At 48.1% G+C, this 13,527-nt stretch overlaps 1 protein-coding gene across 1 annotated transcript in view; it reads right to left on the reverse strand.

Annotated features, from left to right (window-relative positions):
• Nucleotides 1–126: 126 nt before the first annotated feature.
• LOC119097262 (neprilysin-2) overlaps nucleotides 127–13,527 on the reverse strand; it is a 13,427-nt gene continuing 26 nt past the window's right edge. The window contains exons 1-12 of the mRNA XM_037220311.1: nucleotides 13,277–13,527; nucleotides 12,838–12,912; nucleotides 6,207–6,389; nucleotides 5,884–6,014; nucleotides 5,570–5,707; nucleotides 5,033–5,143; nucleotides 4,380–4,690; nucleotides 4,077–4,220; nucleotides 3,363–3,625; nucleotides 2,790–2,908; nucleotides 1,900–2,031; nucleotides 127–1,043 (exon numbers count right to left, since the gene is read on the reverse strand). The exon at nucleotides 13,277–13,527 is cut by the window's right edge and continues 26 nt beyond it. Coding sequence (XP_037076206.1) covers nucleotides 702–1,043; nucleotides 1,900–2,031; nucleotides 2,790–2,908; nucleotides 3,363–3,625; nucleotides 4,077–4,220; nucleotides 4,380–4,690; nucleotides 5,033–5,143; nucleotides 5,570–5,707; nucleotides 5,884–6,014; nucleotides 6,207–6,389; nucleotides 12,838–12,912; nucleotides 13,277–13,527 — 2,200 coding nt within the window. The 3' untranslated portion in view covers nucleotides 127–701. The remainder of the gene's footprint in view (nucleotides 1,044–1,899; nucleotides 2,032–2,789; nucleotides 2,909–3,362; nucleotides 3,626–4,076; nucleotides 4,221–4,379; nucleotides 4,691–5,032; nucleotides 5,144–5,569; nucleotides 5,708–5,883; nucleotides 6,015–6,206; nucleotides 6,390–12,837; nucleotides 12,913–13,276) is intronic.

Genomic DNA, 13,527 nt, shown 5'->3' on the forward strand with positions numbered 1-13,527 from the left:
AAGAGAGTGTCTCAGAGATGTGTGGCTCCGTCTAGCACTCCGTTGTTTGATCAGATTGAACGATTGCCTGGAGAGTGCCTTCGCTGAAACCATGGCCTGATTTTGACCTGCCGTAGGTCAGTGACCTTACAAGGTACATCTAAATTTGCGGTGTTGGACGATCCGCTATTCAATTGTCTACGGCTTTGAAAAATTCGACGCGGCTACGCTGCGTCGTTGGGAAACCATTCCGGGAAAACCTTTGGGGGAGGGTCAGTTTGACCCCCCATCCGAGCGCGTGTTCATCCTCGCGTAGAAAATGCGATATCGGTCTCATTTTCCGCGCGTTATGCTGCGAACAGCGCAAAAGTCGGTATCCTTCCTCATTATATTTGAACGATATGCGATCTATCGGGATCAACAGCTCATTAGGCGAACCTAGCGCGTTCCATCATCAGTCTCAAGTGGAAAGATACCTGATATCCGTGATCATGCGTGCTGTGTCCATCTGTCGCTACGCCAGTAGACAGGGTCGCCTGGTCGTAAAAGATTGACGAAAAGTTCCTCAGACGTCGCATTTCCTCTGCGGTGTTCTGAACACAGAAGAACGTTCGCACGTTATCCTCATTACACTCAACCTAAATGTATCCTTCCTTGAATGGGTACACAGCCGTGGATGGTACTCTAGCGGCGGCCTGAAAAACTAACAACATCGCGATCGCTCACCAGACACGGCAGCCGTCCACGGGGTTCATGCGCGAGCCGGCCGGGCACTGCCAGTCACGCGCGAACTGTTCGGTGTTTTTGATCGCCGTGTTCATACGCACAAACGAGGGCGCGTGGTTGCTGGAGCGCATCACCTGCCGGAGCCCTTCCTCCCTGTAGACGGCGCACCAGGTGTTGACGGTACCCAGCCAGAACATCTGCTCGCTGGTGTACTGCTGCAGGCCGGGCAGCGCCGGCTCGCGCCCCTCACTGCTCTGGTAGCGGTCGTAGGCGCGGCGCGCCATACGTATGCCGCCGTTGTCGGCGATGTTCTCGCCCTGGGTTAGGATGCCGTTTACCTGCGTCGGGCACATAGTTCGCGGTCACGAAAGCACACGTTTGTGTCGTATTGGATGGGAAGCAGGCAACATTGGCGTTAGTTCAGACGATCAGCCTTTTTGGCGATGTGATGTCCAGCGTAGATATAGTTTTAATATTAAAATTTATTTGTATTATTTGCGATACTGATACATATACATACAAATTATATATATATATATATATATATATATATATACGTCATGTATATATCTATAAACATGCATATAGGTATACTGGTAATTTATTGCCAAAAAATCTTCAAGTCGCGTTGCGTCGTTGTGATATGAACTTCATTACGATTTTACGGGTGATTCAAAACTGTGTAGTGTTGCAAGACGCGTTTTTCGTTCTTAAGGCTCTTAAAATGGCAACGTTAAGTTTGCATGAGGCGCTTATTTTCCCCGTTACTCATTCACAGAAGACCAGGAGTGTGGCGGAAACACACAGGTAAACATAATAAAGAAAAAAGGAAGCTGCGAAAACCAGCAGCAAATCATGCTGGTCTTCGACAGAACAAGCAACGGAAGCCAATGGTGTTCGTAGGCAAAGACAGCATGTGGCTGTCCGCTACTCTGCCATTGATACAAGCAACTCACTCGCACGATATCAGTCATATCACATTCACGCGTGCTGCGAAGAGCATGGTCTAACTCGGGGGACCCAGGGTCTAAGGCTTAACATGATCACACACGAACAACCACACCTACGCGGTCATTGTACCGCGGGCAGACCTGTGGATGCTCCCCGGCAGCTCCCACATTCGGTATGGGAGCTCAGGGCTGCAACTACGACCAAAGGGCCCACCGCGCGACACCCACTCCAGCCCACACGTGCCTGCATGTTGACCCTGTCGACGGTGATGTTGCCGTACTGATCGATGATGCATTGGACGCTGTCCAGGAAGCGGCTGCGCGTCTCCGGCTCCCACCATTCCTGGAGCTTGCCCTCGGCGTTAAACTGGCGGCCCTGTCGCGCGGAGAGATGTCAGTGCTGAACTCGCGGTGCCATTAGCGCGGGTTCACCGGAATTCGCGCTCAGCTGTGCGGCATACTTTTAAATGACCCATTTAAAACAAAGATGAGTGGTGCGGAAATAAAAAACGACCGACTGTTAAGGGGAGCAAAAATGATTCAGACCTTGTAGGGTGAGGAGTGCAGGCAGCCCACTTTCAGTTTATTGCGTCCAGAAATATTCATCAACGGAAGAAGCCAATCACTGACAGAGCGAGGGGATGACAAAAAAGAAACGAAACAGACGTCAATCGGTTTCGTTGACAACGTTAAGTAGGCAAGCAATATCCATGGATCATTCAATTGCTTTTGCACGATGACAACCGTGGTTAAGACTGGCGCGTAATAGGGAGCTATTGATTTCGATACCTCACTTCGTAAAGCGCGTGGATGACCACTATATACAGTTCTGCATTGGACTTTTCAAAGATACATACAGTGAGTAGTGCTGGGGTCCATGTCATGCAAAAATTGTTTTAAGAAAATGCACGAGAGGCTTACACTCTTTTTCACAAATGGCTAACGTGGACAGGTCTAAGGATTTGTTTTGGGGGCAGAGTAGGTTTACAGTTACCGCTACATTACGAGTTTCCACGAATCCCGTTGTAAAAGGTAAGTGCTCAAAATCCGGGAATCAACGCGAGAGTCCTTTTCCATACGACTATGCTGACTGCAGGTGGCTTTCAAAAACTTGAACATCGCGCGCATACTTGCCTTGTCGTCGAACAAGTGGGTTATTTCGTGACCGATCAAGAATCCGATGGCTCCGTAGTTCATGTACTTAGGCCTGTCATTGCTGTAGAAAGTGCCTTGTAAAATACCCGCGGGGAACGCTGCAACGCCAGAAAGAGTTTGCAGGCGTTAAAATCCCATTAGATATAAGACAAACGGACCACGGCTATCAAACCGGTATTTCTTGCCCTACTTACTGAAATAGCAGGTCTTTCAATGTTAGAATTTGTAATAATGTTAGTGCCGACAGCATTGGGAACCCCAGTACGCCATAACATGTCTTGCCAAGCAGGTCCAGAGGAGTAGCTTTCCATACTCACAGGACGTGTGTCATATTACAAGGGATTTAAAACCAACTTGGTTTTAAGCCTTATCCCACTGTTGAGTGGGGAATGCATTCACATACATATTAGCGGTCAACGTAAAGCGGAGAAAACACCAATAGTAAAATGACCCTCATCGCCAACACTATACAAATTCAAAGACACCAAGACCTGCTGCAGCTGAGGTGAGGTTGAAAGCTGGCCAGCGTCGTGGCGAGTGAACACCACTCACTGATGCCGTTCGTCGATTTCGCAAAGGCGTTGACAGCTGTGATTTCGCCGAATTCTCGCCAGTCGTTCTTGTCGGCGTGCTCACGTAGTTTGCTGTAGAAGTAGTTGGTGTTGAAAATGTTACTGTCCAGCATGTTTTTGAAGAAGTCGTCGTCGGTGAGCTGCAGATCTTCGTAGAGCTCGCTTACCATCGTGTCGTTAAGCAGTTCATTTGGGTAAGCTATGTAATAGGTCATGGCCTTCGATTTCTGAATTGCTCGCTGCCTGCGGAAGGACAACATATCAGGTGTATGTGAATGTCTGCAAACACCGTAGAGTCTTTAGCATCGATTTATATTGGCTGAGCCTTTTCCGTGTGACTGCATGGGAATGTTTCTGTTATCAGCGACGATCAAGCATTTGTACCGGAACGCGACCGAACCCCAGCTACTCCAGGTGGCGTATTTATGCTCCAATTCCAAATCGAGCTTACACATTACATAATTTCTTTAATTTTACGTTTTCGGGCTTACCTTGGCCTGAAAACGTAAAATCAAGGAAATTAATGAACTGGTATCAAAATCAAAAGCACTTATGTAGCCAACATTGGAAAATTACTGCTGCCCCGCTCTGGAACATAGAACCCACGTCTCGTGAGCCATGAGGGGCATGCATTTACCATCTTCATGTTTTGTAAAGGAGTGTTATTTCCCTCTACGAAGTGAAGTGCCGATACCTCGTGATACGGTCTATCCAGGCAGCCTCCAGCAGCATCGCATCGAACTCCTTGTGTATATCAGACACCAGCTTCAGGACCGCCGTCTTCGAGTCTTGGTCGAAGTGATTTTTCACATACAGTGATCCTACTGGGATTCCAAAGCTGCAAACATGGGAGTCTTTCACATTCAAACCACAACAAATCGTATTCGCGTGTCTTTGGTAGTCCAATGGCTGTGCTGGGACTACTGCGAACATGTGTACGCACATTCTTTCGGAGCAGCATTGAAGACCAAAGCGAAGGTCCCTGCGTCATGCTCACCGGTGCATGATGTCGTCGAGGCACTGCTTCCAGCGGGGCCCGTGCTCGGTGGTGCCGTACACCTGACCGAAGAGCTTGAGGCGCGCGTCACGGGAGGCCAGGTTCAGCTGGCTCACGGACGCCTCCACCACACGCCAAAGAAGGTAGTTGGCCTGTACCCTGTTGGTAAAAGGAGCGCGCGGTGGAGGACAGCGAGGATGGGCGGGCTCTCGGAGAGGGCAGCGAAGACGAGCGGGCTCTCCCCCACGTAAACAAGGCCGCTCATTTCTCCGATACAACATGTAACTATGTTGTACAATTCGCAATACAGCCTTACACACATAAATCACAGAGTTGCAGCGCACACTCACGCACACACCCGTTGTCGTGCCCGCCTGAACAGGCATGGCGCAGCCTGTGAACAAAATCAGTAGAGCGTGAAAGGACCCGATATATCCCATATCCTTATATTTACCAGGCATGTCGACAATTTGTGTTCAACACGGGAAGCTCCGATGCTATGATGACTTGCAGAATTGGGTGCGAGATTTGGCTCTTACCTCTTCGGCGTTGTCTTCAGCAGCGCGGCCAGGTCCATAAAGAACTCTGGGTGGGCGACCCAGACGGACTCGCTACTCGAAACCTGTCAGCATATGCGCAGTTCGTCTGTGCACCAGATGCTCAGCCGGTAAATATGGAGGACTACAGCACCAGCCCTCGACGGGTCTGCCTGAGCCAACACTTTGTCTCGTTAGGTGTTCAACTGTCGGCCGACAAACAGAAAGCTGAAACAAATCAACCCCATGACAGAAAGGAGGTTAATTTCATCTCTGGGGTAGCATCAGGGGACCACTACCTGACCGTCGTAAGTTAGTGATGTGGGAGACACGAACTCGAGCGTCGCACTCTCGGCAAGATGCAGTTACCGGCCTGGTCGAACAGAGACAGTGTCAAAACGATGCTAACGTGGCCAGTATGTATAAGCCGTAGACCGATGACCGGCCTGTGTTCATGGTGAATATGGCTATGGATTTTTTAAAAAGCCACAATGCGACTCCCAATCGGCATCTTAATCCGGTTCTCAAAATTATATGAACTGTTTGAGAAAAGGAAAACAATGTTGAGATCTACGGAGGCACCCAGAAACACTCTGTGTGCTGTGTTGCTTTCTTCCATACAATCCTGTCTGTTGTTGGCATCGCTTGGCGTACCTGGTGTCCGACGTCTTCCAATAGTTTATTGGCGTAGGTCACCCAGGGAATGGTAGGTGCCAACAGGCTCAACTCGTCGAGAGTCATCTTGTGGTAAAGTTTGAAAACGTCGCGAAGTTCCTCTTTCGCCAGCGACATCTGTTGGCAGGATGGTGAGCGGAGACCCGTTGACAAGTTGGCATGCAACTTTTTCGTGCCGTCTCACATAAGTCGGTCATCATAACTGTTGTGAGAACCACTTCTTTAACACATGTAAGCAGCAACAAAACATGCACGGAACATTGCTGAAAGACTCCCCAAATTTGTGATCTCACGTTGGCGAGCTGCATTTTAAAGTGAAGCGCAGCTTCCATGTCTTGTTTGGCGATGCCTGGTTCGGCTCCCAGCAGAACGGCCATGTCTACCATGTAGCCGTAGTAGGCCTGCACATCTGAGTCATTGAAACCTGCGAGAAAGCCAGGCATGCAGTCATGCGTTTTCTCGGGGAGAATTCAGCGAAAATTTCGTGATACTGACCACAAAGGCTTGATTCCAACTACACCATATTGACGTCGCTGCAAACAAGCCTCACGGATCGTGGTCCACGCAATTTAGACAAACGGCGCCGCAACACGACATCGCGTGCTTTTGCACTTACCTCTGATGAGCGATGCCCTTTCGAAGCCCAAAGCCGGGTCAAAAAGGCTGATGATGTTCCTTGTGGGGTCTTTTAAGTCGTGTAGGATGCCAAACCAAAATATGTCATTCTGTGAGTACCCCAACTTCCGGTTCCGATACACGGCCTCCGTCCAATGGAAGGCAGCATCGTCCCATGCCGAGCCTGCAGAGGTATAGTCAGACGAGAGTTAACCCCTGCCCGTGAAACGTGTGTTGCAGCAAGAATCTGCGCAGCTACGGATTCTTGTTACAATGCAACATGAGGTCGAAATTTTGCTTCTTTTAGCTATGCATATTTATATATTTGTTGTGCATTCAAATATATGACATGTGACGTCACTATTCAAGGGAAACCTGTCATCGGGCGGGTTTCCCTGCCATCAGACCATACCAGGGGCGCAGCCAGAGCTTTGATAAAGGGGGGAGGCACAGAGTTGACAGCATGCCTCTGATGGTGAAGCCCCTCCCCTCGAAAAATATTACTGGATAGGGCCCACTTGATTTCAAGGGTGGCGAGATTTTCTTTGTCTGCATGTTTTATCTTCCTTAACCTGGCCCGGCCGGAGGCCTGAGACAACTGCGCCCGGCCGAGGAAAGTTGACTTCCCCGAGATATCTAGCTTCCAGACGTTGTACGAGAGAAAATGCCGTTGCTGTTTACCTTAGTTTGAATATGAAACCGCAAGAGGTCACGAAGGTCGAAAACAATTATTCTGATAGATGCAGTTAAGACGTATGTTAACGCGCATCCAGGTGACCGGTTGATTACATTTTGCTTGGGTGGGGGTCAGTTTGATCCCACTGGGATTTACGAAACTAAGGTAGCTGGAGTAACTAAATGCTCAGGATTGATTTGCCTTCGCGTCAAATCACTTGTGTCAAACTTCGAGGCTCCTTAGGTTATGATCTTGGGATCAAATAGGGTCAAAGGTCTAGGTCAAACTCCAGATTGGCGTCTCAAGTACAACTGAACCTCCTCATGCAACCGCCGTGAAACCAGATACCTGTTCTAAGCAAAAGGCCAATGAGCTCAGTGATCTCGTTTGAACTTTATAAGGCCTATGTGGTCAAATACCTACGAGATTGCTCCCAATTTGCCGTTCGGGATCGCGCTAAGTGTTATGCTCCAAAAAAAACAAAAACTATTGACCTGCGTCATTTTAGACTAGTGGCCAACGTTGGCCTTTGTAAAGTCCATGGAGCGTGTCTTTTGAGGCCCCTGCGATACAAAATCAAAATAAGCACCAGAAACTGCCCCATAAAACTAAGCTCTCGAAGAAAAGAGCAGGTTAGTTTTGACCTTGTTTTGACTTTCATACCTAACCGTAGGTAAAATCGATTAGCTGAACTCTAAATCCAATTGACTTACTGCCAACCAAAATATCTCAGATATGTGGTTTCGTCTAACACTCTGTTGTCGCCTAACATTGAACGATCCTCTAAAAATGCCCTTCACTAATAGCCATGGCCTGACTTTAGTCTGCCATAGGTCAGCGACCGTAGAAGGTGCATCTACCAGTAAGATCCGCTCTTTAATTTTCGACAGCCATGATAGATTTCTCGCGGCTACGCCGCGCCGCTTGGAAATTATTTTGGAAAAATCTTTGAAGGCTTCAGTTTGATCCCCGGCCCCGAGCGCATGCCATAACATGAAAATGGATGTTGAGAACATAGAAAAAATCGCTAAAGAACTGTGAAGGGAGTCCCTCCCGATCGGTTCTCTTTTCCACAAGGGTCAGGTCAGGGCACGCCACCGTTCAGGGGTGGTCTACCAGTAGCATACAACAACGATATTTATTTGCTTGCGTGCACAATGTGCTTCTAAGTTGATTTAGCAGGCGGATCTATGAGGCAAAATTACCACGGAAGTAAAAATACAATGTTAGGCTGACCTAGCGATCAGATGAGGAAAGCTTAGGTCAAATTTATGGACTACCCAAGTGACAAAATTTGAAGTGTTAACCGGGACTAAGTGATCAGTACAACACTTTTCTGTGGATTGCAATGGAGTGTTGTATATCTTAAAGTACCGAATATTGTGTAGAGGTTGTATATCTTATGCAAAGTCCGCCGGACGCTTGTTAGCGCATTTGTGACAAACTGAGAACAAGTATGTTGGTATATGAAAATAAGACGCCATCAGCTTCACAAACACGATAAGGAGGTGGTTACACCTGACCCTGAATACGACCTCCGGCCAGCTTTCGGGCCCTCGAACCAGGTCCTGAGGGGGAGACACGCACCCTCTGTGCCCCTTCCTTGCCTGCGCCACTGGGCCGTTCACTTGATGTCGCTCATGATCAATATTAACCATGGAAATATCCAGCGTTAATGTTAGGTTTAAATAGTACGGACCATAATCATATCCATGACAGTGGTAAGTTGCATGTCTGATTGTAAAATAAGCGCTGCTTATAGTGAGGTTCATGAACATTGTGACGATGACCTGAATGAGCCTCTATATTTGCTTCAGGTTTAACGTTTCATTTTTGTCATATCGGCTCATTACTGCACTCCTCAATCGACTTCGTACGTACCTTAGTATCCAGCCAAGGTGTCAGACGCTCCTTTGCGTCTGTCTGCGCCCGCCACTACTAACCTTTGCTCTCGTGATGACCCGAGGCACCGAGGTCAGCGATGGCGGGTCAGGCCGCTTTGAAAATATAACTTTGGCAACGCAACACCTGGCATGCGGTTGGACCCGATCGCAGATGGCTGTGATATGGTGGCAGCGGTGGGATTGTCATTCGGCCGGTGATTCTGGACAACGATCACCGGTCGCTACCTCAATCTCCCACCTAGCCCCTCGGTGAGGATCCCACAGGCCACAAACTTTTGGGAGTGGGAAGTCTACCGCCGCAACCGGTGGGTGACATCACCCAGGCTCAGAGCTGCGGATGCAAAGCGCATTATCAACCCGACTGGCCCATGGAGCGCCAATATCAGGTCGTCCAATGCTGGTCTTGCCGTGGGTTTGGTCACTGCCCAAAGGGACTGGCGGGCGACCCGTCAGTCGGGAGGAGAGCCTCACAACACCTCGAGTAGCGGTTGGCGGATCCATAGACGCCTTATTGACTTAAGCAGTCTAGTGTATCTAGCATACAGTCGTGTTGTTGGTGCGATTTCTGTAAGTCCGCCTTTTTGGCGGTGCGATTTCTCAAAGTCCCGCCTTGGATGGTGCGATTTCTCAAAATCCGTCTTTGACGGTGCGATTTCTCAAAGTCCGCCTTTGACGGTGCGATTTCTCGAAATCCGCCTTTGACGGTGCGATTTCTCAAAGTCAGGCTTTGACGATGCAACTTCCCAGTCCGCCTTTGACGGTGCGATTTCTCAAAGTCCGCCTTTGACGTTGCGATTTCCGCAAAGTCCGCTTTTGACCCCCGTCTGTCCGTCTAGTTTCCGCCGCTGGGCACACTTTGAACACCCTGGGTACTTGTTGGCTTTGAGTGGAGATGATAAGGGCCGATGCAGGGGCCCGGTGAAGTGGAGTTCGCAGTGGTTGGTAATTTGATGCACAATGCAGTCTTGGGCTGCGATTTTGTTACCAAAAACCTGCATAGCTGCTCACCAGGTCGTGAAATGAAACGAAAACTGAAATCAGAGAATCCTTGCTAGTGCTGCCAGACGTTGTTGTTTACGGATCTATGAAGGTTGACAGCGGCTGTGGTGCGATTTTGAGTATCTGTTGTTTGAACAGCGCTCAACCTATGTTGAAATATGAAGTTGCCTGATAACGCTATCCTCCGAAACAGAGACCCTACCGTATGTACCGTATGCTCCCTTTGTATGTCCGCAATTGTTCTGACCGGAACATCACCCTGCAAAGACCCAGGGTTATTAAACACGCTGAACCAATCACCCATGTTCAGAGCTGCGAACCTCAGCTTGCGTTGGATGTTGGCAACGGTGCGGCCGCTCAGGCGGACGCGGTGGCTTCTGACGATGTGTGATACCTAGGCAAACAAATGATGGGAGTCTTGCTGGTATCTTGGTGGGCAATTCTGTCCCTGGTCCACAGCGTGACTAGTTGGCTGCCGTGCCAGTCGCGTTCTCTGCAGCATTTTCGACGGGCTTTTCAGCTATTGAAATTTTTCATCGGAAGGCCTTGATCTTGCATTACAACCAGGGTCGTGCCATTCATTCACTAACCCTATTTCATTCCAAGGGGCGTGAGGCCGAACTGCAGGTTCTGTTAGATGAGTTGTGGAACTGCTGAAATGTGGAGGCGGGGAACGACCAGACAGCTTGACAACTTGGTGGCAACTTGGCCATAGGAATACAGCCGATGGCAAGCGTACTGAATGAATTTTGAACGAATGTCTGAATCTGACTGACAACCCTAACCCTGACTACCCCGAATCTGGAGTAATTGTTTTCTAACAAAGCTAACCTACCACTATTGTGACCCACCTGGATGTCCTGCAATTCCCTTGCGTGTGAACTTGGAGCACATACAAGTACCAAAACAGATGCAGGAATATTTCAGCACTTTTTCCCTTCCACCTGTGCGCTGATCATTGTTCTTCAAACAAACTCAGATGGCATGTTTCTTAGAAATTTCAGGGAGGTTGGGCAGTATGGTAATCAACTGGTGAATCCTTACAATTGGTTTGCCAAATGTGCGTGGCAAGCGAATTCACCGTTTATCGGTAGCTCAAGTCTTACCCTGATTTACCGATAAATGGTGAAAGTGGTTTTCTGCGTGTTCAGAACCCCTTTGTAAACTTGATCACATTTTTTGTTAACTCGCGTCCGAGTGGCCGCCTGGATACCCTTCGCTTGCTTGGGATGGTCAAGTTGACTCTCTGAGATCTCGGGAACTAAGAGAGCTAGAGGCAACCAAATTTACCGGGTATGTTGACCTGTACGTGAGCTCACCTAGGTCAAAATTTGAGGTTTTCTAGATCATGAACTTTGAGTCAAATAAGGTCAAACAAAGTCAAAATTCAGGTTGGTCTCAAAGTTCGCCCAGAACTTAGATAGCTGTTCTAAGCAAAAGTTCGCATGCTCATTTAAGGTCGGTGACTTTGTTTGACCATTTGAAGGTCATGGTGACCATAATCATACAAGACTGCTCCGAGCTTTGCATCTGAATAAGCGGCAAAGATTACGCTATGCAGTATGTTTCTAGAAAAAAATGTGAACCGGGCCATTTTAAATCAATGGCGTGATGTGACATCAAACAAGTCGATTGAAGATGTATAATGCGGTTCTCGCTATCAATAACTTCGAAATGAGCACCAGAAACTATCCCATACAGCAAGCCCTAGAGTAATAAAACAGGCTGGTTTTGACCTTGGTCTGACTTCATGCCTGACCTTAGGTCAACTTTATTTGCTCATTTAATATTTGTGTTGCCTAAGAAAGCCTCAGAGATGTTGCCTCAGAAATGTATGGCTTCGTATAACACTCCGTTGTTGCATCAGATTAAACGATTCCCTAGAAATTGACTTCGCTGAAACCACGACCTGACTTTGACCTGCCATAGGTCAGCGACCTTAAAAGGTACATCTAAATTGTTGATACCATACGATTTGCTATTCAACTGTCTACAGCCAGGCAAAATTTGGCGCGGCTGCGCCGCGCCGTTCGGAAACCATTCCGGGAAAACCTCCGGGGGGGGTCAAGTTGACTCCCCATCCGAGCACGTGTTAAGCCTTTGAAATTTGCAATCGTATTCGATCAGTGGAGACCAGGTCTGAATGCGTCATAAACTGATGTGTTGCCAATGATCCATTGATTCATACATGTTGAAGGAAATGTTCTACGTTTGAAGGAATTGAGGCATCCCCAGATATCATGGAAAAGCTCACTTGCAACTACTGGCATGCTCTAAGTGTAGAACACTGTCCCAGATAGCAAAAGTCCAGTATTTAGTACATATACTCCTCACCGCGTCATCATTTGATTATGTCATGGGAGGTAATTTCGAAGTCATAGTCGTTGCCAGCCCGCCTGTGTCAAAATTGCCACCGTAGCGGATTGGCTGACCGCTTGCAGTAGTTCAACTCGCTGCAAGGAGGCTTATTAATTTATGCGTGTGAGATAGCCCCGACGTCTGTTGAGTGCGCGTGTTTTGACCCTTCTCATGGCGCTGTATATTTTTCCTTGATAGCATACATCTTTCTTACAATTGCATTTTCGGTTGAGGTGCTTTTCTTAAGTTATTCGATTACCAGTCCCGTGTCCGACACAAGCCGGACTGCCAAATGCCGGTACAATCAATCACACAACGCGGTTCGTGGTCGAAGCTTGTACTCAACGCGATAAGCGGGATGGAAGCCAGCTGCTGTCCGTTGATGCGGTGTTCGTGCTGGTGTACTCCAGACATGAATGGGTCAGTGGCCATGTTTGTCTTGACCTTGAACACGGTATGACCATTGAGGAGACGCAATTTTCATAAAAACGTGTTTATGACATCACATCTCTCTTGGTGGCCTTGAAGTAGGCGTTCTGAGAAAGTCTGCACAGGTTCGTGTGTGCCAAGCTCGGAAATAGGAGGACTTTAAGTCATATAAAGAGGTACTTTAACACCAAATAATTCACAGTAATAGGCAGATAAATGTGTATGAATTGCTTAGTTCTGGGGCTGCCACTGTTCGGCTATCTCACCGTTTAGCACAGGCCATCCTCCCATCTTGGCCAAGATGTCGTGAAGCGGCTGCAGGCCTCGCTTTTCGATGGTCTCTGCCCAAAAAAATTAAACCTTAGAAAAGCGTAGTGAGAAACACTACGACCACCGTTTGTTAGACATAGCAGCGCCACGCATCACACACATAGGTTTATATCTTTGCGAACTTCGGGAGAACACTTGACAGACAAAAAAAGCTAACGATTTTGCACTGGTTGATTGCACCTTCGATGGATACGTCTCACATGTCATTTAATTCTATAAAAAGTTCATCTCACTTAAAGGATAAATCTAAAGCATGTTGCACATAACAATACGTTGAAATCACCATACGGGACGTCTTGCTTACGGGAATTCAGTCGAATGACAGTCTCTGCCAGCCCAACTGATTAAAGACATAGGCCATTGAACATGGCCTACCTTTATTCATGCAGCTGTTGAAGTATTTCTTAAGCAGGACCGTGGCTGAAGTGTCATCAGTTGAGACTGGCGTGTCGATTAGCTTCCTCATCTTGATCTCGATTTCGTTGCCCAAGAGGTAGAAGCTCGTGACGGACGACCTCTCGTCCGGAATGACTGTGCGCTCGGTGAACGCACCACACGCGAAGGCGTAGAAGTCGTCGCACGGGTCCACATTGGTGTCCATGTCGTTCAGCAAGTTGTATGCTGTA

Source organism: Pollicipes pollicipes, unplaced genomic scaffold (assembly GCF_011947565.3).
Source record: "Pollicipes pollicipes isolate AB1234 unplaced genomic scaffold, Ppol_2.1 Scaffold_4295;HRSCAF=5057_pilon_pilon_pilon, whole genome shotgun sequence".
Taxonomy (NCBI): domain Eukaryota; kingdom Metazoa; phylum Arthropoda; class Thecostraca; order Pollicipedomorpha; family Pollicipedidae; genus Pollicipes; species Pollicipes pollicipes.